The sequence below is a fragment of the Coregonus clupeaformis genome, chromosome 29 (assembly GCF_020615455.1).
Source record: "Coregonus clupeaformis isolate EN_2021a chromosome 29, ASM2061545v1, whole genome shotgun sequence".
Lineage (NCBI taxonomy): Eukaryota > Metazoa > Chordata > Actinopteri > Salmoniformes > Salmonidae > Coregonus > Coregonus clupeaformis.
The window spans coordinates 3340265-3366572 of record NC_059220.1 but is presented as its reverse complement, the minus strand read 5'-3'; the positions used below and the strand labels follow the sequence as shown (position 1 = coordinate 3366572).

At 46.9% G+C, this 26308-nt stretch overlaps 1 protein-coding gene across 1 annotated transcript; it reads right to left on the bottom strand.

Moving 5' to 3' along the window:
• Positions 1 to 9253: 9253 nt before the first annotated feature.
• LOC121544236 (stromal cell-derived factor 2-like) lies at positions 9254 to 10100 on the bottom strand. Its single transcript, XM_041854152.2, has one exon. It carries the CDS (start codon positions 10087 to 10089, stop codon positions 9415 to 9417), a length of 675 nt encoding a protein of 224 aa, XP_041710086.2. The 5' UTR covers positions 10090 to 10100; the 3' UTR covers positions 9254 to 9414.
• Between the last annotated feature and the right edge of the window lie 16208 nt (positions 10101 to 26308).

The window sequence follows — 26308 nt, the reverse complement described above, 5'->3', positions numbered from 1 at the left end:
CATAGAAATAGTTAGAAAGAATAAAATGAAGTTCTGGTAATATGGATAACTATTGAAAGATAGCTGATATGCGTTTTCCTACATTGTAATGGACATGGTGGAACCTTTGGTAGTCAACCCGTGCTCATGGTTTTCATAATGGAAGTGAAATGATAGGCTACAATGACTTTGCTCATGATCATGCACGCTGCATATGACAGTTCCTTAAATTTTCTTTCGCGGGTGCCTTTTCATTATCTGGATAGACCCTCGTGGTTACTAGTTCACGTTACACCAGCAAAACTTTAGTGGTCAAAACCATTCATCTTGGGGAGACAGGGGGAGTGGGTTTTCAAAATGTATGTCATCCTGATAAATAAGAATACCCAATTTCCCTTATATCCTAGCACACAGACCAATGTTTAATTGTCCCTTCCATTGTGAAAAATACACATTGATTTCATTGTATAATCCACCAGTGGCAGATCTGGTGTTTTTAGATATAATTCAAGCTTTATTGGATCAAATCCATGCAGGAACTATTATTTTGGCAGGCAACCTAAATCGTACATTTGAAAAAATTTAAATGTTCTATCCATACAAGCAATTTACAGGACACCTGGAGATTACTATTCCCAACTACCAAAGAATACTCATTTTTTTCTCAAAGTAAGAAAAGCTATTCAAGAATTGACTACATATTTTCTTCTCAAAAAATGCACACCAATTTACTGGGTTAAGAAATCCATGACATACTGATATCGGATCATTCTCCGGTATCATGCTTAATTACACCAACAGAAAATACACTTAGCAATAGAATATGGAGAATGAACAGAGCGCATCTTCAAGACCCAAAATGTATTAAATACATAAATGAACAAATAAAAAACTTTACCATTACAAATGTAGACATAGAGGACAGAGAATAGCCCAACCCCAATATAATTTGGGATGCTTTTCAGGCGTACATTAGGGGAATGATAATCTCATACTCTGCCAAAGTAAAATCTCAGTTAGAAATTAAAATTAAAGAAAAATAAGTCACTATCTTAGAAAAGCCCATAAAAATGACATTTCTGAACTTAAGCAGGAATATGATTTTTTACTTTAGATGAGAGCCAACAACTACAGGTTAAACTCAAATAAAGCATACAATTAAATGGCAAACAAACCTGGTAAACACCTCGCAATCCTCCGAAAATGAATACACGCCAAACAAGTTATAATTTTAAAAGATAAAGATACAACTGTGTTAATCAGAAACAACAATGCGATCAATGACAATTTTAAAAGCTTCTATGAAAATCTATATCAATCAGAATTAAACAGCAGTTGGACTCATTGTCACGGCCGTCTACGGAAGGAGTGGACCAAAGCGCAGCGTTTGTAGCGAACATGACTTTATTAAAGTTAAAGTGCACGAACGAGAAAACAATAAACAATGACGGATAGTGAAGTCCTCAGTACACAGACTGAAACATGGAACAAAAACCCACAACCCTAAGGTGAACACTGACAGTTTAAATATGGCTCCCAATCAGAGATAACGAGCCGACAGCTGACACTCGTTACCTCCGATTGGGAGTCACATGACGAGACAAGACACTACAACCAAAACCAAACACAACCAAATGAACACACCCTATACCCAACACAACCAAATGAATACACCCTGGCTCAAACTACACAGTCCCGGAGCCAGAGCGTGACAGTACCCCCCCCTAAAAGGCGCGGACTCCGACCGCGCCTACACCCCAAAATAGGGGAGGGCTGGGTGGGTGTTGCTTCTCGGAGGCGGCTCCAGCTCCGGGCTTGACCACCACCCCACTTCACTCCCCCCGTAGTGCCCCCGGTCCGATCTGACCCCGCTTGCTGGATCAGGACCTCCGACGCGCACCCCTGGCTTGGCGCGTGAGGTAGGAATGGACCGGACCTGGCAGACGATACGCACCCTTTGCCTGGTGCGTGGAGCCGGAACAGGCCTCACCAGGCTGAAGACTCGCCTCCCTGGCTTGGTGCGAGTAGCAGGAATGGGCTGGATCAGGCTGACGGCTCGCACCCTTGGCTTGGTGCGAGTAGCAGGGACGAGCTGAACCAGGCTGACGACTCGCACCCTTGGCTTGGTGCGAGTAGCAGGAACGGGCTGGACCAGGCCGACGACTCGTACCCCTGGCTTGGTGCGAGTAGCAGGAACGGGCTGGACCAGGCTGACGACTCGCACCCTTGGCTTGGTGCGAGTAGCAGGGACGGGCTGGACCAGGCTGACGACTCGCACCCTTGGCTTGGTGCGAGTAGCAGGGACGAGCTGAACCAGGCTGACGACTCGCACCCTTGGCTTGGTGCGAGTAGCAGGAACGGGCTGGACCAGGCCGACGACTCGTACCCCTGGCTTGGTGCGAGTAGCAGGAACAGGCCGGGCAGGGCTGTCGACGCACACCGTAGGCTTGGTGCGTAGAGCAGGAACAGGCCGGACCGGGCTGGCGACGCACACCGTAGACTTGGTGCGTAGAGCAGGAACAGGCCGGGCAGGGCTGTCGACGCACACCGTAGGCTTGGTGCGTAGAGCAGGAACAGGCCGGGCAGGGCTGGCGATGCACACCGTAGGTTTAGTGCGTGGAGCAGGAACAGGCCGGGCTGGGCTGGCGACGCACACCGTAGGTTTAGTGCGTGGAGCAGGAACAGGCCGGGCAGGGCTGTCGACGCACACCGTAGGCTTGGTGCGTGGAGCAGGAACAGGCCGGGCTGGGCTGGCGACGCACACCGTAGGTTTAGTGCGTGGAGCAGGAACCGGCCGGGCTGGGCTGGCGACGCACACCGTAGGTTTAGTGCGTGGAGCAGGAACAGGCCGGGCTGGGCTGGCGACGCACACCGTGAGCCTGATGCGTGGAGCAGGAACCGGCCGGGCTGGGCTGGCGACGCACACCGTAGGTTTAGTGCGTGGAGCTGGGACAGGCCTCACCGGACTGTGGAGACGGATAGGAGACCTGGAGCGAAGAGCGGCCACCACCCGTCCTGGCTGGATGCCTACCTTCACACACTCTGCGTGAGGCATCCGCACAGGACGTACAGGGCTGTGAACCCGTACCGACATGACAGCACGCGATACGGGAGCAGGATATCCGGGACCGCGGAGAGGCACTGGAGACCTCGAGCTTAGAGCCGGCACACTCCGTCCTGGCTGCATCCCCCCCTTCGCACGACACGTGCGGGGTGCTTGCACAGGACGTACAGGACTGTGCCGGACCACTCGTGGCACAGTACGCTGCTCCGCATACCGCGGAACCTGCCCCGTCTCATGCTGCCATGCCTGAGTACGGGAAGTTGGTTCCGCTCTACCTCCAGGCCTCGCCAACCTGCCTTCTGCCTCCCAACACCCGGTGACCACCTCTCCAAAACGTCCTGTAGCAGCCGCCTGCTGCCCAGCCGCCCAAGCCATGTGCCCCCCCAAAAAATTTCTTTGGGGTTGCCTCTCTTCCATCCGACTATGGCCCTGCTGACGCCGTTGCTCCTCTCCATCCTGGGTCTCCCCCTTCATCGCCCTCCGGTACCGGACGGCCTCCTCCTGCGTAATATGTCCCCAGCCGAGGAGGACATCCACCAGCGTTCTCTCCTGCGGGTGTTCCTGTATACGCTGCTTGGTCCCTTTGTGGTGGGTTTTTCTGTCACGGCCGTCTACGGAAGGAGTGGACCAAAGCGCAGCGTTTGTAGCGAACATGACTTTATTAAAGTTAAAGTGCACGAACGAGAAAACAATAAACAATGACGGATAGTGAAGTCCTCAGTACACAGACTGAAACATGGAACAAAAACCCACAACCCTAAGGTGAACACTGACAGTTTAAATATGGCTCCCAATCAGAGATAACGAGCCGACAGCTGACACTCGTTACCTCCGATTGGGAGTCACATGACGAGACAAGACACTACAACCAAAACCAAACACAACCAAATGAACACACCCTATACCCAACACAACCAAATGAATACACCCTGGCTCAAACTACACAGTCCCGGAGCCAGAGCGTGACACTCATCCTACAGCCTTCTTAGACTCAACAACCCTGAATCAATTATCAGCGGACAAAAAGGAATGATTAAAAACAGAGTTCACTCCCCCAAAAAATATTAGACACTGTTAAAACATTAGCGCGGAGAAAAGCACCAGGAATGGACGGCTTTCCCATAGAATTCTGTTTAACATTTTGGGACAAAATAGCGCCCCTGTTTACACATATGATCAACACACATGCCACTCAATTCAGTGCTTCCAAGTTCCATGTGTCAAACAGTTATTTCAGTTATATTAAAACCAGGAAAAATTGGGAGTCTCCTGCTGATTACAGACCCATACGTTTAATAAATTGTGATAATAAAATAATAACAAAGCTTATAAACAATAGAATGGTAAAAGCCTTACCAAATTTTATACATACAGTGGAGAGAACAAGTATTTTGCAGGTTTTCCTTTTTACAAAGCATGTAGAGGTCTGTAATTTTTATCATAGGTACACTTTAACTGTGAGAGACGGACTCTAAAGCAAAAATCCAGAAAATCACATTGTATGATTTTTAAGTAATTTAGGTATTTGATCACCTACCAACCAGTAATAATTCCGGCTCTCACAGACTTGTTAGTTTTTCTTTAAGAAGCCCTCCTGTTCTCCACTCATTACCTGTATTAACTGCACCCGTTTGAACTCGTTACCTGTATAAAAGACACCTGTCCACACACTCAATCAAACAGACTCCAACCTCTCCACAATGGCCAAGACCAGAAAGCTGTGTAAGGACATCAGGGATACAATTGTAGACCTGCACAAGGCTGGGATGGGCTACAGGACAATAGGCAAGCAGCTTGGTGAGAAGGCAACAACTGTTGGCGCAATTATTAGAAAATGGAAGAAATTCAAGATGACGGTCAATCACCCTCGGTCTGGGGCTCCATGCAAGATCTCACCTCGTGGGGCATCAATGATCATGAGGAAGGTGAGGGATCAGCCCAGAACTACACGGCAGGACCTGGTCAATGACCTGAAGAGAGCTGGGACCACAGTCTCAAAGAAAACCATTAGTAACACACTACGCCGTCATGGATTAAAATTCTGCAGCGCACGCAAGGTCCCCCTGCTCAATCCAGCGCATGTCCAGGCCCGTCTGAAGTTTGCCAATGACCATCTGGATGATCCAGAGGAGGAATGGGAGAAGGTCATGTGGTCTGATGAGACAAAAAGATAGCTTTTTGGTCTAAACTCCACTCGCTGTGTTTGGAGGAAGAAGAAGGATGAGTACAACCCCAAGAACACCATCCCAACCGTGAAGCATGGAGGTGGAAACATCATTCTTTGGGGATGCTTTTCTGCAAAGGGGACAGGTCGACTGCACCATATTGAGGGGAGGATGGATGGGGCCATGTATCGCAAGATCTTGGCCAACAACCTCCTTCCCTCAGTAAGAACATTGAAGATGGGTCGTGGCTGGGTCTTCCAGCATGACAACGACCCAAAACACACAGCCAGGGCAACTAAGGAGTGGCTCCGTAAGAAGCATCTCAAGGTCCTGGAGTGGCCTAGCCAGTCTCCAGACCTGAACCCAATAGAAAATCTTTGGAGGGAGCTGAAAGTCCGTATTGCCCAGCGACAGCCCCGAAACCTGAAGGATCTGGAGAAGGTCTGTATGGAGGAGTGGGCCAAAATCCCTGCTGCAGTGTGTGCAAACCTGGTCAAGACCTACAGGAAACGTATGATCTCTGTAATTGCAAACAAAGGTTTCTGTACCAAATATTAAGTTCTGCTTTTCTGATGTATCAAATACTTATGTCATGCAATAAAATGCAAATTAATTACTTAAAAATCATACAATGTGATTTTCTGGATTTTGGTTTTAGATTCCGTCTCTCACAGTTGAAGTGTACCTATGATAAAAAATGACAGACCTCTACATGCTTTGTAAGTTGGAAAACCTGCAAAATCAGCAGTGTATCAAATACTTGTTCTCCCCACTGTACCAATCCAGCAGGGTTTATTAAAAATAGACACTTACAAAAAAGTACAAGAACATGTTTCAGTTTAATACAATATGCTAAAAAACAATATATAGATTTAGCAATAATGGCTGTTGATGCCAAAAAGGCTTTCTACCATTTTGAATTGACTTTTCTATTCAAAACGCTGAAAGATTTCAACTTTACAGCTGAAATAATAAATTCTATAAAAACATTACATAAATGCCCTAAAGCACAAAATATACACAAATAATACATTATCTGATGAAATTGCTTTAGAAAGGGGCACAAGTCAGGGATGTCCCCTCTCCCCCCTCCTGTTTGCACTGGAAATTGAACCGCTCACAGAAAGAATTAGACAGGACCCAAACGTAACAGGTATCAGTATTGGTAAACATGAATATAAACTAAACTTATTTGCAGATGATCTCCAGAACAATATAGAAAACTCAATTATCTCAAGACTTAAAAATCCTTCTTCATCCTGTCTCCTCCCCTTCATCTACACTGATTGAAGTGGATTTAACAGGTGACATCAATAAGATATCATAGATTTCAATGCTAGTAAAACTAAATGCATGCTCTTCAATCGAACGCTGCTTGCACCCGCCCGCCCGACTAGAATCACTACTCTCGGCGGGTCTGACTTAGAATATGTGGACAACTACAAATACCTAGATGTCTGGTTAGACCGTAAACTCTCCTTCCAGACTCACATTAAGCATCTCCAATCCAAAGTTAAATCTAGAATCGGCTTCCTATTTCGCAACAAAGCCTCCTTCACTCATGCTGCCAAACATGCCCTCGTAAAACTGACTATCCTACCGATCCTTGACTTCGGCGATGTCATTTACAAAATAGCCTCCAACACTCTGCTCAGCAAATTGGATGTAGTCTATCACAGTGCCATCCGTTTTGTCACCAAAGCCTCATATACTACCCACCATTGTGATCTGTGCGCTCTCGTTGGCTGGCCCTCACTACATATTCGTCGCCAAACCCACTGGCTCCAGGTCATCTATAAATCACTGCTAGGCAAATCCCTGCCTTATCTTAGCTCATTGGTCACCATAGCAACTCTCACCCGTAGTATGCGCTCCAGCAGTTATATCTCTGTCACGCCCTGACTTATGGGACTCGTGTATGTTGAGTCAGGGTGTGGATATCTATGTTAGTATTTCTATGTTTGCATTCTATGTTGTGTGTTTCTATGTTTTGGCCGGGTGTGATTCCCAATCAGAGGCAGCTGTCGCTCGTTGTCTCTGATTGGGGATCATACTTAGGCAGCCTATTGGCACTAGAGGGTTGTGGGATCTTGTTTCGGTTTGAGGCTTGTATTGTGTTTAGCCTTAGGACTTCACGTTTCGTTTGGTTTGTTGTTTTGTTCGTGTGTTTATAGTTTAAATAAACATGTACGCATTTCACGCTGCGCCTTGGTCTGACCCGTCCTTAAACGAACGTTACAATCTCACTGGTCATCCCCAAAGCCAACACCTCCTTTGGCCGCCATTCCTTCGAGTTCTCTGCTGCAAATGACTGGAACGAACTACAAAAATCTCTGAAGCTGGAGACTCTTATCTCCCTCACTAACTTTAAGCGTCAGTTGTCAGAGCAGCTTACCGATCACTGCACCTGTACACAGCCCATCTGTAATTAGACCACCGAACTACCTCATCCCCATATTGTTATTTATTTTGCTCATTTGCACCCCAGTATCTATATTTGCACATTATCTTCTGCACATCTATCACTCCAGTGTTAATATTAAATTGTAATTATTTTGCACTATGACCTATTTATTGCCTTACCTCCATAACTTACTACATTTGCACACACTGTATATAGATTTTCTATTGTGTTTTTGACTGTACATTTTGTTTATCCCATATGTAACTCTGTGATGTTGTTGTTTTTATCGCACTGCTTTGCATTATCTTGGCCAGGTTGCAGTTGTAAATGAGAACTTGTTCTCAACTGGCTTACCTGGTTAAATAAAGGTTAAATAACATTTAAATTTTTTAAATTTTAAACCTGGAATCAGTCTATGTCATGGAAAGAGCAGGTGTTCCTAATGTTTTGTACACTCAGTGTAGCCAAATGCACTAAAGAGGAACAATGGGTACATATTAGATGTGCATGCTCATCCACATAATCTTTTCAGGTGTCTTCAAAGGGTAAAGCTAAGAACATTAAGAACTTCATAGTTAGCATCACTATAAGAATAGTTAGCATCACTATAAGAATAGTTAGCATCACTATAAGAATAGTTAGCATCACTATAAGAATAGTTAGCATCACTATAAGAATAGTTAGCATCACTATAACAACATGGAATAAAAGGAAGCGTATTCTACAAGAACCAATATCACTCCCTAAAATCACAACCCTATGGAACAATCCTTGGATAGCTTTTCAGAATTCACCGATAAATTGGTCCACATGGAAAACTAAAGGTACAGAAAACGTAAATGACTTGGTTAGGAAATGTAATTATTTCCATCCATGAGACAGTTAAAAAGCAATTTTGGACTGACCAATTTAGATATTTTCAAATACATGCAGCTTTAAAGTTTAAATATCATGAAATTTCGATTTGAAATCTTTTGGACATCAGAGCAATCTTAAAGGAATCCTATTTGAGTCAGAAAATTATGTTTATATGATAGGGAAGATATACATTTACATTACATTTACATTTACATTTTACATTTTAGTCATTTAGCAGACGCTCTTATCCAGAGCGACTTACAGGAGCAATTAGGGTTAAGTGCCTTGCTCAAGGGCACATCGACAGATTTTTCACCTAGTCGGCTCAGGGATTAGAACCAGCGACCTTTCGGTTACTGCCACAACGCTCTTAACCACTAAGCTACCTGCCGCCCATTAGCAAAACAAATGCCCCGTGATTGATACAAATCATAATGATATCATTCTGCCAGGTAGGCTTAATTTGCAGTAATTTAATTGGGAAAGTTATTTGGGAATGTTAATTCAAACTGCGCATGATGACTGAATTGCGCATCGCAAAGATTCAATCAAGACTTCGGACTAAACTTTTTGAATACCTGGTCTGCCTACCCATTGTTGTATACCCATTGCGGTAATAATAATAAAAAAAGCTACATGTGAACCAAAACCTACAGTGACCAGAAAAAAAAAGAAAATTTACTGGCACCCTAACGACCAATTAAAATTGGTGTCGCAAATGCGAGTGTTAGGGTCACGTTTGGAGCCCTGACTACATAGCTGACTCAAATGATCAAGTCATCATCAAGCTTTGATTTTAAAATCAGGTGTGTAGTGCTAAGGTGTGTAGTGCTAAGGCAAAAACTAAAACATACAGCCTTTGGGTCCCCAGAACCAGGATTAAGAAACACTGAGTAGTTAGTTAACTAAGCGCTAGCTGGGTCAGGTAACAGGTTGATTTAGAATTAGAACTCTGTGTGTAGAGGATGGCTGTAGTCCATGTTCCCTAGTGGGCTTTCACTGGGCTTCATATACACCCCCTCCATGGCCCTCCACAGGCTGTGCTGGCTGGAGCCCGTCATAGCGTGAACCTCCCTCTGCCCGTGGATGGGCCGGCCGTACTGCTCCCCCGTAACAGATAGCAATGTATCAGTGGAGGCATGCTGGAAGCGGACGGCCTCCTCACGCTCCCACACTGACCCTCCGCACTGCACAGTCCACTCATCCAGGTGGTCCCCCTCTCCCTCCTCACCAAACGCACTCACCTCCTGGTTGGAGGACAGCGGAGAGGTGAAATAGTGGCTGTGCAGGTTGCGTCCGGTGTTGAGGTGGGTGAGGCGGATGGTCTGACCACACTTAACAGGAGTCCCCCTATGACATAGGGCCCCGCTGGTGCCCCGTACATTCCAGTAACTGTTACTGTCCTCCACTGTAGTCACCCCTGTCACTGACTGCTGTCCGCTACCAGAGCCGTAGCGCACGTCGTGAGAGTGCAGTCTGACATTGTGCTTTACATTTAACAGCTTCACGACCGAGCCGCAAGTCACAAAGCTCAGTTCCGTTCCGAGCGATAGCCCAAATAAACATGATAATAAGAAAGAGCTCAATAAAAAGTGTGCGGGACCAGTACATTTATCCATTACCGCTCTCCGCTGCCAATATACAAAACCTTGCAGAGAGCCTATCCAACTGACAATCTCTTAGAAAAAAATATGAACTATTGGAATCAAGACTGATATTGGCACAAGATGGAGGGAAAGTTGGAATATAACTAACAAAATTACAGTTAATGAAAATGTACGCTTAATCCAGTATAAGATACCGCATAGAATGTATTATACAAGAGACAAAATTCACAAATTCTACAACACAACGGCAGAGTCCTGAGTCAAGTGTAAAACTATCAATGACTCAATAATCCATGCTTTAAAGTCCAAAAAAGATGGGCGGAGTTATAAGGTTGGCTGTCATATGTATTACAATCAAAATTTACTTTTAATCTGTCTGTCTGCATATTTCAAGACATGGCATTTGAGGGTGCCGTGAGATACCCGATGGTTTGGATGCTACTTTTCCCATCAATCATCTTGAAAAAACGTATACTTAAAAACTGGAAATCAACCAATCCTCCATCGTTAACACAATGTAAAGGTCAAATGCTTTCTTATCAAAATGTTGAAAGGGCGACAGAGACAAACAAAATGGTGCAGTTTGAGGCCATGTGACGGAGAGTGATGCGGGAGCTGGAGGTGGGGGGTGTGATCAGCTGGGTCTGACCAGGTGTGAGGTCATTGATGTTTGTGTGTGTCTGTATGCTGTAGTATGTATGTGGATGTTTGGTCATGTTTAAAAAATATACAGTACCAGTCCAAAGTTTGGACACCTACTCATTCAAGGGTTTTTCTTTATTTTTACTATTTTCTACATTGTAGAATAATAGTGAAGACATCAAAACTATGAAAAAACACATATGGAATCATGTTGTAACCAAAAAAGTGTTAATCAAATCAAAATATATTTGAGATTAGAGATTCTTCAAAGTGGCCACCCTTTGCCTTGATGACAGTTTAGCACACTCTTGGCATTCTCTCAACCAGCTTCATGAGGTTGTCACCTGGAATGCATTTCAATTAACAGGTGTGCCTTGTTAAAAGTTAATTTGTGGAATTTATTTCCTTCTTAATGCGTTTGAGCCAATCAGTTGTGTTGTGATAAGGTAGGGTTGGTATACAGAAGATAGCCCTATTTGGTAAAAGACCAAGTCCAAATTATGGCAAGAACAGCTCAAATAAGCAAAGAGAAACGACAGTATATAATTACTTGTATTTGTATTTCATGTAATGGACATACACAAAATAGTACAAATTGGTGAAGTGAAATAAAAAAAATTACTTGTTTAAAAGAATTCTAAAAGAATAAATAACGGAAAAGTGGTGCGCGCATATGTATTCACCCCCTTTGCTATGAAACCCCTAAATAAGATCTGGTGCAACCAATTACCTTCCGAAGTCACATTATTAGTTATATAAAGTCCACCGGTGTGCAATCTAAGTGTCAAATGATCTGTCATATTTTCTCAGTATATATACACCTGTTCTGCAAGGCCCCAGAGTCTGCAACACTACTAAGCAAGGGGCACCACCAAGCAGGCGGCACCATGAAGACCAAGGAGCTCTCCAAACAGGTCAGGGACAAAGTTGTGGAGAAGTCCAGATCAGGGTTGGGTTATAAAAAAATATCAGAAACTTTGAACATCCCACGGAGCACCATTAAATCCATTATTAAAACATGGAAAGAAAATGGCACCACAACAAACCTGCCAAGAGAGGGCCGCCCACCAAAACTCACAGACCAGGTAAGGAGGGCATTAATCAGAGAGGCAACAAAGAGACCAAAGATAACCCTGAAGGAGCTGCAAAGCTCCACAGTGGAGATTGGAGTATCTGTCCATAGGACCACTTTAAGCCGTACACTCCACAGAGCAGGGCTTTACGGAAGAGTGGCCAGAAAAAAGCCATTGCTTTAAGAAAGAAATAAGAAAACACGTTTGGTGTTTGCCAAAAGGCATGTGGGAGACTCTGCAAACATGTGGAAGAAGGTACTCTGGTCAGATGAGACTAAAATTGAGCTTTTTGGCCATCAAGGAAAACGCTATGTCTGGCGCAAACCCAACACCTCTCATCACCCCGAGAACACCATCCCCACAGTGAAGCATGGTGGTGGCAGCATCATGCTGTGGGGATGTTTTTCATCGGCAGGGACTGGGAAACTGGTCAGAATTGAAGGAATGATGGATGGCGCTAAATACTGGGAAATTCTTGAGGGAAACCTGTTTCAGTCTTCCACAGATTTGAGACTGGGACGGAGGTTCACCTTCCAGCAGGACAATGAGCCTAAGCATACTGCTAAAGCAACACTCGAGTGGTTGAAGGGGAAAAATTTAAATGTCTTGGAATGGCCTAGTCAAAGCCCAGACCTCAATCCAATTGAGAATCTGTGATATGACTTAAAGATTGCTGTACACCAGCAGAACCCATCCAACTTGAAGGAGCTGGAGCAGTTTTGCCTTGAAGAATGGGCAAAGATTCCAGTGGCTAGATGTGCCAAGCTTATAGAGACATACCCCAAGAGACTTGTAGCTGTAATTGCTGCAAAAGGTGGCTCTACAAAGTATTGACTTTGGGGGGGGCGGTGAATAGTTATGCACGCTCAAGTTTTCTTTTTCTTGGTCTTATTTCTTGTTTGTTTCACAATCAGAAATATTTTGCATCTTCAAAGTGGTAGGCATGTTGTGTAAATCAAATGATACAAACCCCTAAAAAATCCATTTTAATTCCAGGTTATAAGGCAACAAAATAGGAAAAATGCCAAGGGGGGTGAATAATTTCGCAAGCCACTGTATGTGGGAACTCCTTCAAGACTGTTGGAAAAGTATTCCAGGTGATGCTGGTTGAGAGAATCCCAAGAGTGTGCAAAGCTGTCATCAAGGCAAGTGGTGGCTACTTTGAAGAATCTCAAATACCAAATATGTTTTGATTTTGATTTTTTTTAAATTGGTTACTACATGATTCCATATGTGTTCTTTCATAGTGTTGATGTTTTCACTATTATTCTACAATGTAGAAAATAGTTAAAATAAAGAAAAACCCTTGAATGAGTAGGTGTGTCCAAACTTTGGACTGGTAATGTATATATAAATGATATGTATAAGTGTAAAAAACATTCGGAACATCCCCTTTTGCTCTCAGAACAGCCTCAAATCATCGGGGCATGGACCCACAGTTGTGTCAGGATGGCTGGATGTCCTTTGGGTGGTGGACCATTCTTGATACACACGGGAAACTGCTGTGTGAAAAACCCATCAGCGTTGCAGTTCATGACACACTCAAACCGATGCGCCTGGCACCTACTACCATACCCTGTTCAAAGACACTTAAATATTTGGTCTTGTCCATTCACCCTCTGAATGGCACGCATACACAATCCAAGTCTCAATTGTCTTAAGGCTTAAAAATCCTCCTTTAACCTGTCTCCTCCCCTTCATCTACACTGATTGAAGTGGATTTAACAAGTGAAGTCAATAAGGGATCATAGCTTTCACCTGGATTCACCTGGTCAGTCCATTGGTGGACAGTCTCAAATAGCCTAGTGTCCAATAATACAGCAGACATCGAGCTTAAGTGAGATAAAGCACTCTCGGGTGTACCACACACACACGCACACACACGCGCACACACACACACACACACACACTCTTGACCAATTGTTGATACATTATTGTAATACATTATTTTTCCAAGTATGGCCATGATTCCTAGAACCTTTTGTATTCTGTGGATTTAAGGTTAACAAGAATGTTCTAGTGGACTAGACAGCATACTTACCAGCTGTGTACTCAGCACACACACACACACACACACACACACACACACACACACACACACACACACACACACACACATACACAGACCTGTGCACGCACGGACACACACTGTCGGAGCAATCAAAGCATCCATGTTGACTAAATGAGCTAACTGTGTATACAATGTACAGCTTGTCAGGGATGCCATGTACAGACAATGTATACTCTGTTTGACTGCAGTATATGGGGAAGAACAACACAGAATGTCACCAGTGTGTTCACACCTACAAGCATGAGGAATATGTGTTGTAGATCTGAAATTGCCAGCTTGCAGAGTAGAGTTACCTGAAGTATCTGTCATGAGCAGAGAATGACATGATGTCACAATGAGAAATGTGTGAAGTATCTGTCATGAGCAGAGAATGACATGATGTCACAATGAGAAATGTGTGAGAGACAGTGCTACAGTGGTACAGGACTAGAGGTAAATCTCACAGCCTGACAACTTTAAAGGGGCAATCCGCAGTTGAAAGAATAACAACGCGCAGTCACCTCCTCTGTTTCAGTAAAAAGCTGAGGGACGGGGCTGGAAAAATGTAACCCCTATCAGATTCACAGAGCTATGGCTGAAAGGACAGACCCTCCATCAAATCAAATCAAATCAAATTTTATTGGTCACATGTGCCGAATACAACAAGTGCAGACATTACAGTGAAATGCTTACTTACAGCCCTTAACCAACAGTGCGTTTATTTTAAACAAAAAAAGTAAGAATAAAACAACAACAAAAAAAAGTGTTGAGAAAAACAAAGAGCAGAAGTAAAATAAAGTGACAGTAGGGAGGCTATATATACAGGGGGGTAACGGTGCAGAGTCAATGTGCGGGGGCACCGGCTAGTTGAGGTAGTTGAGGTAATATGTACATGTGGGTAGAGTTAAAGTGACTATGCATAAATACTTAACAGAGTAGCAGCAGCGTAAAAAGGATGGGGTGGGGGGGCAGTGCAAATAGTCCGGGTAGCCATGATTAGCTGTTCAGGAGTCTTATGGCTTGTGGGTAGAAGCTGTTGAGAAGTCTTTTGGACCTAGACTTGGCACTCCGGTACCGCTTGCCGTGCGGTAGCAGAGAGAACAGTCTATGACTAGGGTGGCTGGAGTCTTTGACAATTTTGAGGGCCTTCCTCTGACACCGCCTGGTATAGAGGTCTTGGATGGCAGGGAGCTTTGCCCCAGTGATGTACTGGGCCGTACGCACTACCCTCTGTAGTGCCTTGCGGTCAGAGGCCAAGCAGTTGCCATACCAGGCGGTGATGCAACCAGTCAGGATGCTCTCGATGGTGCAGCTGTAGAATTTTTTTGAGGATCTGAGGACCCATGCCAAATCTTTTTAGTCTCCATGATGTCAGTATAATATTTTTAACCATGTTTTGAGGCTATACAGTGTTTGTTTACATTTACTTTGTTTAAAAACATCAGAGTTATACTAGCATATATTTTGGGTTCTGATGGGAATTACAGTTGAAATAAGGCATGAGGCATTTACAGTGGCTTGCAAAAGTATTCACTCCCCTTGGCATTTTTCCAATTTTGTTACCTTTGTCACGGTTCAGACAGACGACCAGAGGACCACAATTGCGTCACACCAGAAAGTTTATTAAACTTAAGGGAAAAGGGAAGTAGGGAGTGAATGAAGGCTCCAGGGGTAACAGGGGTCCCGTCCAATGCGCTGGGTCTGTGCCCCCCCCAGTGGCAGCGATGCGTCCTATGAAGCCGGTGGTGGGTGGTCCAGAAGTCCTGGGGGGGGGGAGACACAGACACAACAGGGCGGAATGAAACCAGGCAGCAGTACAGTTCAAGGGAAATCCAAAATACGTAGTAGCAAGGCAGAAGGCTGGTCAGAGTTACGGGATTGAAGAGTAGTCAGGAGTCGTAATGGCAGAAGCAGGTCTGGATCTCCTGAGGCAGAAGAGTATCCAAAAAACAGGCAGGTCCGGGGTCACAAAACCAGGGTGAGCCAGAAGCGCGAGCAAACAGGTTCCGGGGTGTGAGCTTTGCAGACGATCTGACACCGGAGAGCTGAAAGACAGGGCCTTAAATACTGGGAGAGGTTAGTGGGTAATGCAGCGCAGCTGGCAGAGTAATTAGAGCCGAGCAGAGCAGGGACAGGTGGAGCTAGTTAGGCTGAGTAGAGAGAGGGAGGTGAGCAGAGTGGAAGCAAATAAAGGTGGTAACCCGGTGGAGTGAGAGGGCTCATGACAGAACCCCCCCCCCAAGGGACGGCCCCAGAAGTCCCAAGAGCAACACCACGCCGGGCGGGAGGAGGGGAGCCGGAGGAGGGCTAGAACTCCTCCGAACGGTCCGAGTGAACGTCCTCATCCTCGGAGGAAGCCGGAGGGCCGTGGTCGGGAGATGGGACAGGTCCCGAGACAGGATCAGGCACAGGACAGGAAGCCGAGCGGGCCGGACGGTTAGGGACCCCTCTGGGGCGGCCCCTACGGATTGCAGGTTGATCAGGATGCCGTTGGTGGAAAGCGGTGATGAGAGTCCTATCCACAATCCGACTAGCTGGCACCCAGGTCCTTTCCTCAGGTCCATAGCCCTCCCAGTCAATGAGGTACTGGAGACCCCTACCCCTCCGTCTGGACCGAAGCAGGCGGCGGACGGTGTAAACCAGACCACCATCGACGAGCCGTGGAGGAGGAGGACCAGGCGCAGCAGGGACCAGCGGACTCTCATGGATGGGCTTAATCTTAGACACATGGAAAGTGGGGTGCACCCTCAGGGAATTAGGCAGTTGGAGCCGGACAGCAGTTGGGCTAATCACTCTTATGATAGGGAATGGGCCAATGAACCGAGGTGCCAGCTTCTGCGACTCCACCCTGAGTGGCAGGTTCTTCGATGACAACCACACCCTTTGACCAACATGGTAGGTGGGAGCAGGAATTCTCCGACGGTTGGCCCCGGTAGTGTAGCTGGCAACGGACCTGAGGAGTGTGGCTCGGGCTTGTGACCAGGTGCGGCGACATCGACGGGCAAAAGCAAGTGCAGATGGGCAAGTAACCTCCTCCTCCTGGCTGGCAAATAGAGGAGGCTGGTATCCATAAACACATTGGAAAGGGGACATACCGATGGCAGAGCAGGTCAGAGAATTGTGTGCGTACTCCACCCATGTCAATTGCTGCGACCAGGAGTGGGGGTTGCGTGAAGTCATGCATCGCAGTGCCTTCTCGAGCTCCTGATTAGCCCGCTCTGACTGCCCATTGGATTGGGGATGGAATCCGGAAGTCAGACTGACTGTGGCTCCCAGCAGGTGACAGAACTCCTTCCAAAAGCGGAGGAGAATTGTGGACCACGGTCAGAAACAACATCCCTTGGCAGTCCGTGGATCCGGAAGACGTGTTCCAGGACCACCTGGGCGGTCTCCTTGGCGGTTGGGAGCTTGGGGAGGGGAATGAAGTGTGCCATCTTGCTGAAACGGTCAACGATGGTGAGAATGACGGTCATGCCACTTGAAGGGGGCAGCCCCGTGACAAAGTCAAGGGCGATGTGAGACCAGGGACGTCTGGGCACAGGCAGGGGCTGCAGCAATCCGGCTGGGGGCTGGCAGGACGACTTGTGTTGGTTGCAGATGGGGCAGGCTTGGACGAATTCCCGTACATCCTTCCTCAGAGAGGGCCACCAGAACCTCTGGGCGAGCAGGTTGTAAGTGCGGGTGGAGCCAGGGTGACAAGCTAGGCGGGAGTCATGTCCCCACTGAATGACCTGGGACCTCAGGTCTTCGGGGGACAAAAAGGCGGTCAGCTGGGCAAGTGCTGGGACCTGGCTGGTTACGGAGAGCCTCCAGCACCTGTTCCTCAACAGCCCAGGTCAGAGCTGCAACGATGCAGGGACTTGGCAGAATCGACACAGGGTCCTTGGAGGGGGTGTCATCCTTCTGGAATTGACGGGAGAGGGCGTCTGGCTTGGTGTTGCGTGATCCAGGCCGGTATGACAGAGTGAAATTAAACCTGGTGAAGAACAGGGCCCAGCGGGACTGCCTGGAGTTCAACCGTTTGGCCGTGCGGATGTACTCCAAGTTCTTATGATCGGTCCAAACGAGAAATGGAATGGTGGACCCCTCCAGCCAGTGACGCCACTCCTCCAAGGCAAGTTTCACAGCCAGCAGCTCACGGTTCCCTATGTCGTAATTGCACTCAGAGGGGGACAACCGACGTGAGAAAAAGGCACAGGGATGGAGCTTCCTATCCTCCGCAGCCCACTGAGAAATCACAGCACCAACTCCCACATCCGAGGCGTCCACCTCCACAATGAATTGCCGGTCCACATCAGGCATCTGGAGGATGGGAGCGGAGGTGAACCTCACCTTGAGGGTACTGAAGGCTTTGTCGGCTGCTGGGGTCCAGGTGAAGGGTTGCTTGGTGCTGGTTAGAGCAGTGAGAGGGGGCAGCAACGGTACTGTAGTTCCGGATAAACTTCCTATAGAAGTTAGCAAACCCCAGAAACTGTTGCAGCTTCTTTCTGTTCTCCGGAACTGGCCATGAAGTGACTGCTGATACTTTGGCAGGATCCATTTGGATACTTCCTTCTGCCACTATGTACCCCAGGAAGGCCACTGTCTTGACGTGAAACTCACATTTCTCTGCCTTGGCGTAGAGGGAATTCTCCAGAAGACGATGAAGGACTTGCTGGACATGGCGGGTGTGTTCAGACAGGTTTCTGGAGTAAATTAAGATGTCATCCAGGTAAACGAAGACAAACTTGTTTAACATGTCCCGCAGTACATCATTCACTAGAGCCTGGAACACAGCAGGAGCATTGGTGAGGCCAAAAGGCATAACCAGATACTCGTAGTGGCCTGTTGGTGTATTGAATGCGGTTTTCCATTCATCTCCCTCCCGGATCCGCACTAGGTGGTAAGCGTTTCTGAGATCCAACTTGGTAAAAACAGTGGCTCCCTGGAGCAACTCAAAAGCAGAGGTGAGCAGAGGCAGAGGGTAACGGTTTTTCACTGTGATGTCGTTGAGTCCCCTGTAGTCGATGCAGGGGCGAAGAGATCCGTCCTTCTTCCCCACAAAGAAGAAGCCAGCACCAGCAGGAGATGAAGATGAACGGATTAATCCTGCGGACAGAGAGCCATTGATGTAGTCCTCCATGGACTTTCTTTCAGGAGCAGACAACGAATAAAGACGACCCCTTGGAGGAGCTGTTCCAGGGAGGAGGTCGATGGCACAGTCGTACGGTCGGTGAGGGGGCAGAGATGTGGCTCTTGCTTTGTTAAACACCTCTCTGAGACCATGGTAGCATTCTGGGACATTGGAGAGGTCAGGAGCGGAGTTAGTAGGTACTGGCCGAGGGGGTAGTGCGGCAGCAAGCAGGCAGGTTCGGTGGCAGTCCTCTCCCCACTCCCTGATCACCCCGGTCACCCAGTCGAGCTGAGGTTGTGCCGGGCGGAGCCATGGGTAACCCAGGATGAGGGGTTGGCCTGGAGAGGGGAGCAGGTGAAACTGGATAGTTTCTTGATGGTTTCCGGACAGACCCATCGAGACCGGGGCCGTGACATGAGTGACCGATCCGAGTAAGTGTCCGTCCAGTGCCCGGGCAGGAATAGGAGGTGTCAAACGGAGGTTCTCCAGTCCCAGTTGGCGTGCCAGCTTGATGTCCATTATGTTGGCTTCGGCGCCAGAATCCACCAGAGCAGCCAGGGTGTGAGTTGAGTCAGAGAGGCGGAGGTGAACTTGCAGCAGGGGTTTGCGGTCGGAGGACTGGATGGTCATTGAACTCAACCGGACTCCCCCTACGCCCGGTGAGCTTCGGCCCTTTAAAGGGCAGGTTACCACACGATGTCCATCACCTCCACAATAGAGGCAGAGGTTTGAGGTGAGCGGCGCTGGCGCTCTGCAGGAGTGAGGGAGGCTCGCCCAATCTCCATAGGCTCAGACTGATCAAGCTGACCTGGGTGAGTGGCAGTAGATGACAGGAGCCCAGTCGGATCTCTCCGAATGCCGGTAGTAGGTGGACCTTGGCGCCCCCTCTCACGACGACGGGTCTGTATCCTTCTGTCGATCCTGACAGTCAGTGCGATGGCTTCATCAAGAGTGGAAGGCAGTTCATGGGAGACCAACTCGTCCTTGATATAGTCAGCCAAACTATGGAAGAACGCGTCCACCAACGATGGTGTGTTCCAAGAACTTTGTCTAGCCAGGGTTCGGAAGTCGATGGAATGGTCTGCGACTGTACGTCTGCCTTGTCGAATACTGAACAGTTCACGAGACGCCTCTGCGGTGGGTGAATCCAGGTCAAACACCTTCAGCATCTCCTCAGCAAACAGGTCGAAGGTTGCACATGCGGGGGTTTGACGTTCGAACTCTGCTGTTCCCCAGAGTCGAGCTCGGCCCGTCAGGTGAGTGATGGCATACCCAACTTTAGCCCCTCCGTGGCGAAGGTCCTTGGCTGCAAGGAGAACTGAAGTCGGCAGCTAGTCAGGAATGGCCGGACCTGGGTTGAATCGCCGTTGAACCGCTCGGGGTTTCCAATCTGGGGTTCGGAGCAGCGGCTGCAATGACCGGGGCAGGTAACTCGGGGGCTGGGCTGGTGGGCAGACTGGCTGGGGTAAGGTTGGTGAGGAGTTGAATGATCATGGCGAGTTGTTGTTGCTGCTGCTGGAACTGCTGCTCATGCTCATCGGTTTCCATGTCGGGAAAGTGTGCGCTGAGTCCATAATGGTCAGATCGTACTGTCACGGTTCAGACAGACGACCAGAGGACCACAATTGCGTCACACCAGAAAGTTTATTAAACTTAAGGGAAAAGGGAAGTAGGGAGTGAATGAAGGCTCCAGGGGTAACAGGGGTCCCGTCCAATGCGCTGGGTCTGTGCCCCCCAGTGGCAGCGATGCGTCCTATGAAGCCGGTGGTGGGTGGTCCAGAAGTCCTGGGGGGGGGGAGACACAGACACAACAGGGCGGAATGAAACCAGGCAGCAGTACAGTTCAAGGGAAATCCAAAATACGTAGTAGCAAGGCAGAAGGCTGGTCAGAGTTACCGGGATTGAAGAGTAGTCAGGAGTCGTAATGGCAGAAGCAGGTCTGGATCTCCTGAGGCAGAAGAGTATCCAAAAAACAGGCAGGTCCGGGGTCACAAAACCAGGGTGAGCCAGAAGCGCGAGCAAACAGGTTCCGGGTGTGAGCTTTGCAGACGATCTGACACCGGAGAGCTGAAAGACAGGGCCTTAAATACTGGGAGAGGTTAGTGGGTAATGCAGCGCAGCTGGCAGAGTAATTAGAGCCGAGCAGAGCAGGGACAGGTGGAGCTAGTTAGGCTGAGTAGAGAGAGGGAGGTGAGCAGAGTGGAAGCAAATAAAGGTGGTAACCCGGTGGAGTGAGAGGGCTCATGACAACCTTACAACCTGGAATAAAAAAAAAAATTTGGGGGGGTTGTATCATTTGATTTACACAACATGCCTACTACTTTGAAGATGCAAAATATTTTTTCTTGTGAAGCAAACAAGAAATAAGACAAAAAAAACTGAAAACTTGAGCGTGCATAACTATTCACCCCCCAAAAGTCAATACTTTGTAGAGCCACCTTTTGCAGCAATTACAGCTGCAAGTCTCTTGGGGTATGTCCTTCAAGTTGGATGGGTTCTGCTGGTGTACAGCAATCTTTAAATCACACCACAGATTCTCAATTGGATTGAGGTCTGGGCTTTGACTAGGCCATTCCAAGACATTTAAATGTTTCCCCTTCAACCAATCGAGAGTTGCTTTAGCAGTATGCTTAGGCTCATTGTCCTGCTGGAAGGTGAACCTCCGTCCCAGTCTCAAATCTGTGGAAGACTGAAACAGGTTTCCCTCAAGAATTTCCCAGTATTTAGCACCATCCATCATTCCTTCAATTTTGACCAGTTTCCCAGTCCCTGCCGATGAAAAACATCCCCACAGCATGATGCTGCCACCACCATGCTTCACTGTGGGGATGGTGTTCTCAGGGTAATGAGAGGTGTTGGGTTTGCACCAGACATGGCCAAAAAGCTCAATTTTAGTCTCATCTGACCAGAGTACCATCTTCCACATGTTTGGGGAGTCTCCCACATGCCTTTTGGCAAACACCAAACGTGTTTGCTTATCTTTTCCTTTAAGCAATGGCTTTTTTCTGGACACTCTTCCGTAAAGCCCAGCTCTGTGGAGTGTATGGCTTAAAGTGGTCCTATGGACAGATACTCCAAACTCCGCTGTGGAGCTTAGCAGCTCCTTCAGGGTTATCTTTGGTCTCTTTTTTGCCTCTCTGATTAATGCCCTCTTTGCCTGGTCCGTGAGTTTTGGTGGGCGGCCCTCTCTTGGCAGGTTTGTTGTGGTGCCATGTTCTTTCCATTTTTGAATAATGGATATAATGGTGCTCCGTGGGATGTTCAAAGTTTCTGATGTTTTTTTATAACCCAACCCTGATCTGTACTTCTCCACAACTTTGTCCCTGACCTGTTTGGAGAGCTCCTTGGTCGTCATGGTGCCGCTTGATTGGTGGTGCCCCTTGCTTAGTGGTGTTGCAGACTCTGGGGCCTTTCAGAACAGGTGTATATATACTGAGATCATGTGACAGATCATGTGACACTTAGATTGCACACAGGTGGACTTTATTTAACTAATTATGTGACGTCTGAAGGTAATTGATTGCACCAGATCTTATTTAGGGGCTTCATAGCAAAGGGGGTGAATACATATGCACGCACCACTTTTCCGTTATTTATTTTTGTATAATATTTTGAAACAAGTCATTTTTTTCATTTCACCAATTTGGACTATTTTGTGTATGTCCATTACATGAAATCCAAATAAAAATCAATTTAAATTACAGGTTTTAATGCAACAAAATAGGAAGAACACCAAGGGGGATGAATACTTTCACAAGGCACTGTATGTTCTTCAAGAATCAAGTCCAGAAATGAATGTAGCAACTGCAGATTGCCCCTTTAAGCTTTTGCCTCCACTGGGTAAACCATAAAACATGAAGATTGACAGGGCATTGAGTGCCTTCTCAACTGCACACTGAGATCTGATTGAGTGGATTTTTCCTGAGAGAATTCCATCTGGAGTAGCGTTCCACATTAATTCAGTAAATGCTACGCAAGTCTGAAAGAGAGAGAGAAATAGGGATAGAGCGAGAGAGAGAGAGAGAGAGAGAGAGAGAGAGAGAGAGAGAGAGAGAGAGAGAGAGAGAGAGAGAGAGAGAGAGAGAGAGAGAGAGAGAGGGAGGGAGAAACAGACAGACAGACGTGGTGATGACCAAATATAACCTAATGTTGTTGTCTGGCCAAATAGCAAACAGTGAGTCTGTCTGAGCAGAGCAGGCTAGACAGACTCCACCGTAACCTTACCTACATATCTGCAACAGTTCCGGTTACTGAGTTCAGCTTTGATTGACCAAGTCTGTTGATGTGTGTGTGTGTGTGTGTGTGTGTGTGTGTGTGTGTGTGTGTGTGTGTGTGTGTGTGTGTGTGCGTGCGTGCGTGCGTGCGTGCGTGCGTGCGTGCGTGCGTGCGTGCGTGTGTGCGTGTGTGTGTGTGTGTGTTGGCGCGTGAGGCATGATTAGTACGTGCATGCAGGTTTGTGTGTATGTGTACGATAACTGTTAATTCTGAGAATATTCTGACTTAGTATTTCCTGAATTTACATTGAGTGTACTTCTAAGACTCTGAATGATATGAACCCTTTGCCCTTTATCAAGCTTTTCCACTGGCTACATAAGATACATGTGACAATCACCCCATACCCCAATGTCATTGGACGTGTTCAACAACTAGGGAAATAATTGATATGTTCCATGCATTACACTGTAATGGAGATGATCTGATGATGCCCATAGAACAGTATCAGATAGTCATGCTAAATAAGGAGTTGACACACGCACGCACGCGCACAAATGCACGGATGCACACAAACACACACACACACACACACACACATACACATACACACACACACACACACTACTACTACACAGCATATTGTCAACAGACTTGGTCAGTCAGAGGCAGAACTGAACTCAGTAACTCCAGCAGAGCTGTTGCAAAGAATTATGTAAGGTTATGATGGTTTCTAGTCTGCCCCCCACACACACAGGTCTGTTTCTAGTCTTCCCCCCACACACACAGGTCTGTTTCTAGTCTTCCCCCCACACACACAGGTCTGTTTCTAGTCTGCCCCCCACACACACAGGTCTGTTTCTAGTCTGCCCCCCACACACACACACACACACACACACAGGTCTGTTTCTAGTCTTCCCCCCACACACACAGGTCTGTTTCTAGTCTGCCCCCCGCCACACACAAACACACACACACACACACACACACACACACACACACACACACAGGTCTGTTTCTAGTCTGCCCCCCACACACACACAGGTCTCTGCTTGGTCTCGGCTCTGCTCCAGACTTGGATTAATGTAGCTGGTCCTAACCAGCTCTGCCAGTTTTGTCTCTCTGCCAGACCACAGGATTACAAAAGTAGTCTTCAACCCTGATCCTGGGGACCCACAGGGTGTACACACATGTCTGTCCCATTCGAGCAGGGGCTGACTGGGACGAGAAATCGGTGCAAAAAACCCAAGTTAGACAGGCCCACGGGGCTGAAAATGGACCAGCCCATCTGGCATTTGCCCGAAATGCCAGATGGACAGTCCGCCCCTCCATCAAAAACACACTTTTCAAATAATCAAATAATCATCAAGCAAATGATTGTCTATAGCAGGACACTTCAATATTGATCCAGGGGTAGCTACCATTCCTGTCCCAGACCCACACTTATTCACCTGATTCATCTACAGCTTGATGGGCAGTTGTGTGTTAGTACTGGACTAGAACAATTGTATTTCCTGAATTTACATTGATTGGAGTAAAACAGAAGTCTGTACTCCACACCCTGTGGGTCTCCGGAACTGGGACTGAATACCCCTGGTGGAAAAGTAATGATCAGTGTTTCTCAATCCTGGTCATGGGGACCCCAAGGGGTGGACATTTTAGTTTTTGCCCTAGCATTCAAATGCCTGATACAATATGTCCATCTCAATAGTTTGACCTCCTAACCCCTTCTAACCCTTAAAGGGGAAATCCGCGATTGCTACATAAACATTTTTAAACGTACAAATAGATGACATATAGCCATTGACTCTTGAAGATTATAACTGAGAAATGCCTTGTGAGCTTAGTTTAACTGTCTAAACCCACCAGAACCCAAAATATGTTTGTTTACTTCTTTGTTTGGAAACAATGTAATTGTAAACAAACACTTTACAGCCTCATAACATGGTTAAAACTAGTATGTTGATATTATGGTCAGTCCTTGCATCCATAGCTCTGCCTAAGAAATTGAGAGTGGTTATATTTCTCCAGCCCCATTCCTCTGATGCTAACCGAAACCACGGTGTCCACTTTATTATTGTTTGAGCTGCAGATTGCCCCTTTAAGAAGCCTTCTCCAGATCCCTGTTGGATAATGACCAAACTACACAGGACATGTACTGTAGACGTAGCTGAAACAGAGCCACAGTGATCCACGAGAGATGCTACACCTGCCACACAAGAAGCACGAGAACGAACCAGTGGCGAACATGTCATTCAGGGCAGAGCACCACCTGTTTTGAGCCCCACTTTTTTTGTGTGTGTGCCTGTTTTCCATGCTATTTTGGCATTAATTCGTGTCACATGTCTGTTTGTAAAAAATGTCAAAACAAATGTTTCCTTGACTTAATAAAGCAGCATATAAACATGGTATCTTTCTTGCGTAAGGCAGCTCCAAAATGCAGGTGTTTCAGCCTAGCTCAGTGCTTTCTATGGTAGAGGGGCGGCCAGCGAAAATACAGAGCATTGACGTTGGTCATCTTTTCTAGTTGCACCGTGATTGGCTCAGTTTCCTGTCACTCATGAGGACACTACGTCACCGCCAAATCTACAGGGAGAGCTAGGCAGTTCAAGCCCCCTTGGGTGCTGCCATAGATATACAGTACATTAGAGGTGCCTATCCAAGAAGGCTCAAGGTCATTGGCCACAGATAAAATGTTGTCAAATCACATTATATCTACTGCAGCTTTGATTGGACTGATCATGTCAACATCATACAGTCGTGGTCAAAAGTTTTTGAATGACACAAATACTAATTTTCATAAAAGTCTGCTGCCTCAGTTTTGATGATGGCAATTTACATATACTCCAGAATGTCATGAAGAGTGATCAGATTAATTGCAATTAATTGCAAAGTCCCCCTTTGCCATGAAAATGAACTTAATCCCCAAAAAACATTTCCACTGCATTTCAGCCCTGCCACAAAAGGACCAGCTGCCATCATGTCAGTGATTCTCTCGTTAACACAGGTGAGAGTGTTGACGAGGACAAGGCTGGCGATCACTCTGTCATGCTGATTGAGTTAGAATAACAGACTGGAAGCTTTAAAATGAGGGTGGTGCTTGAAATCATTGTTCTTCCTCTGTTAACCATGGTTAACTGC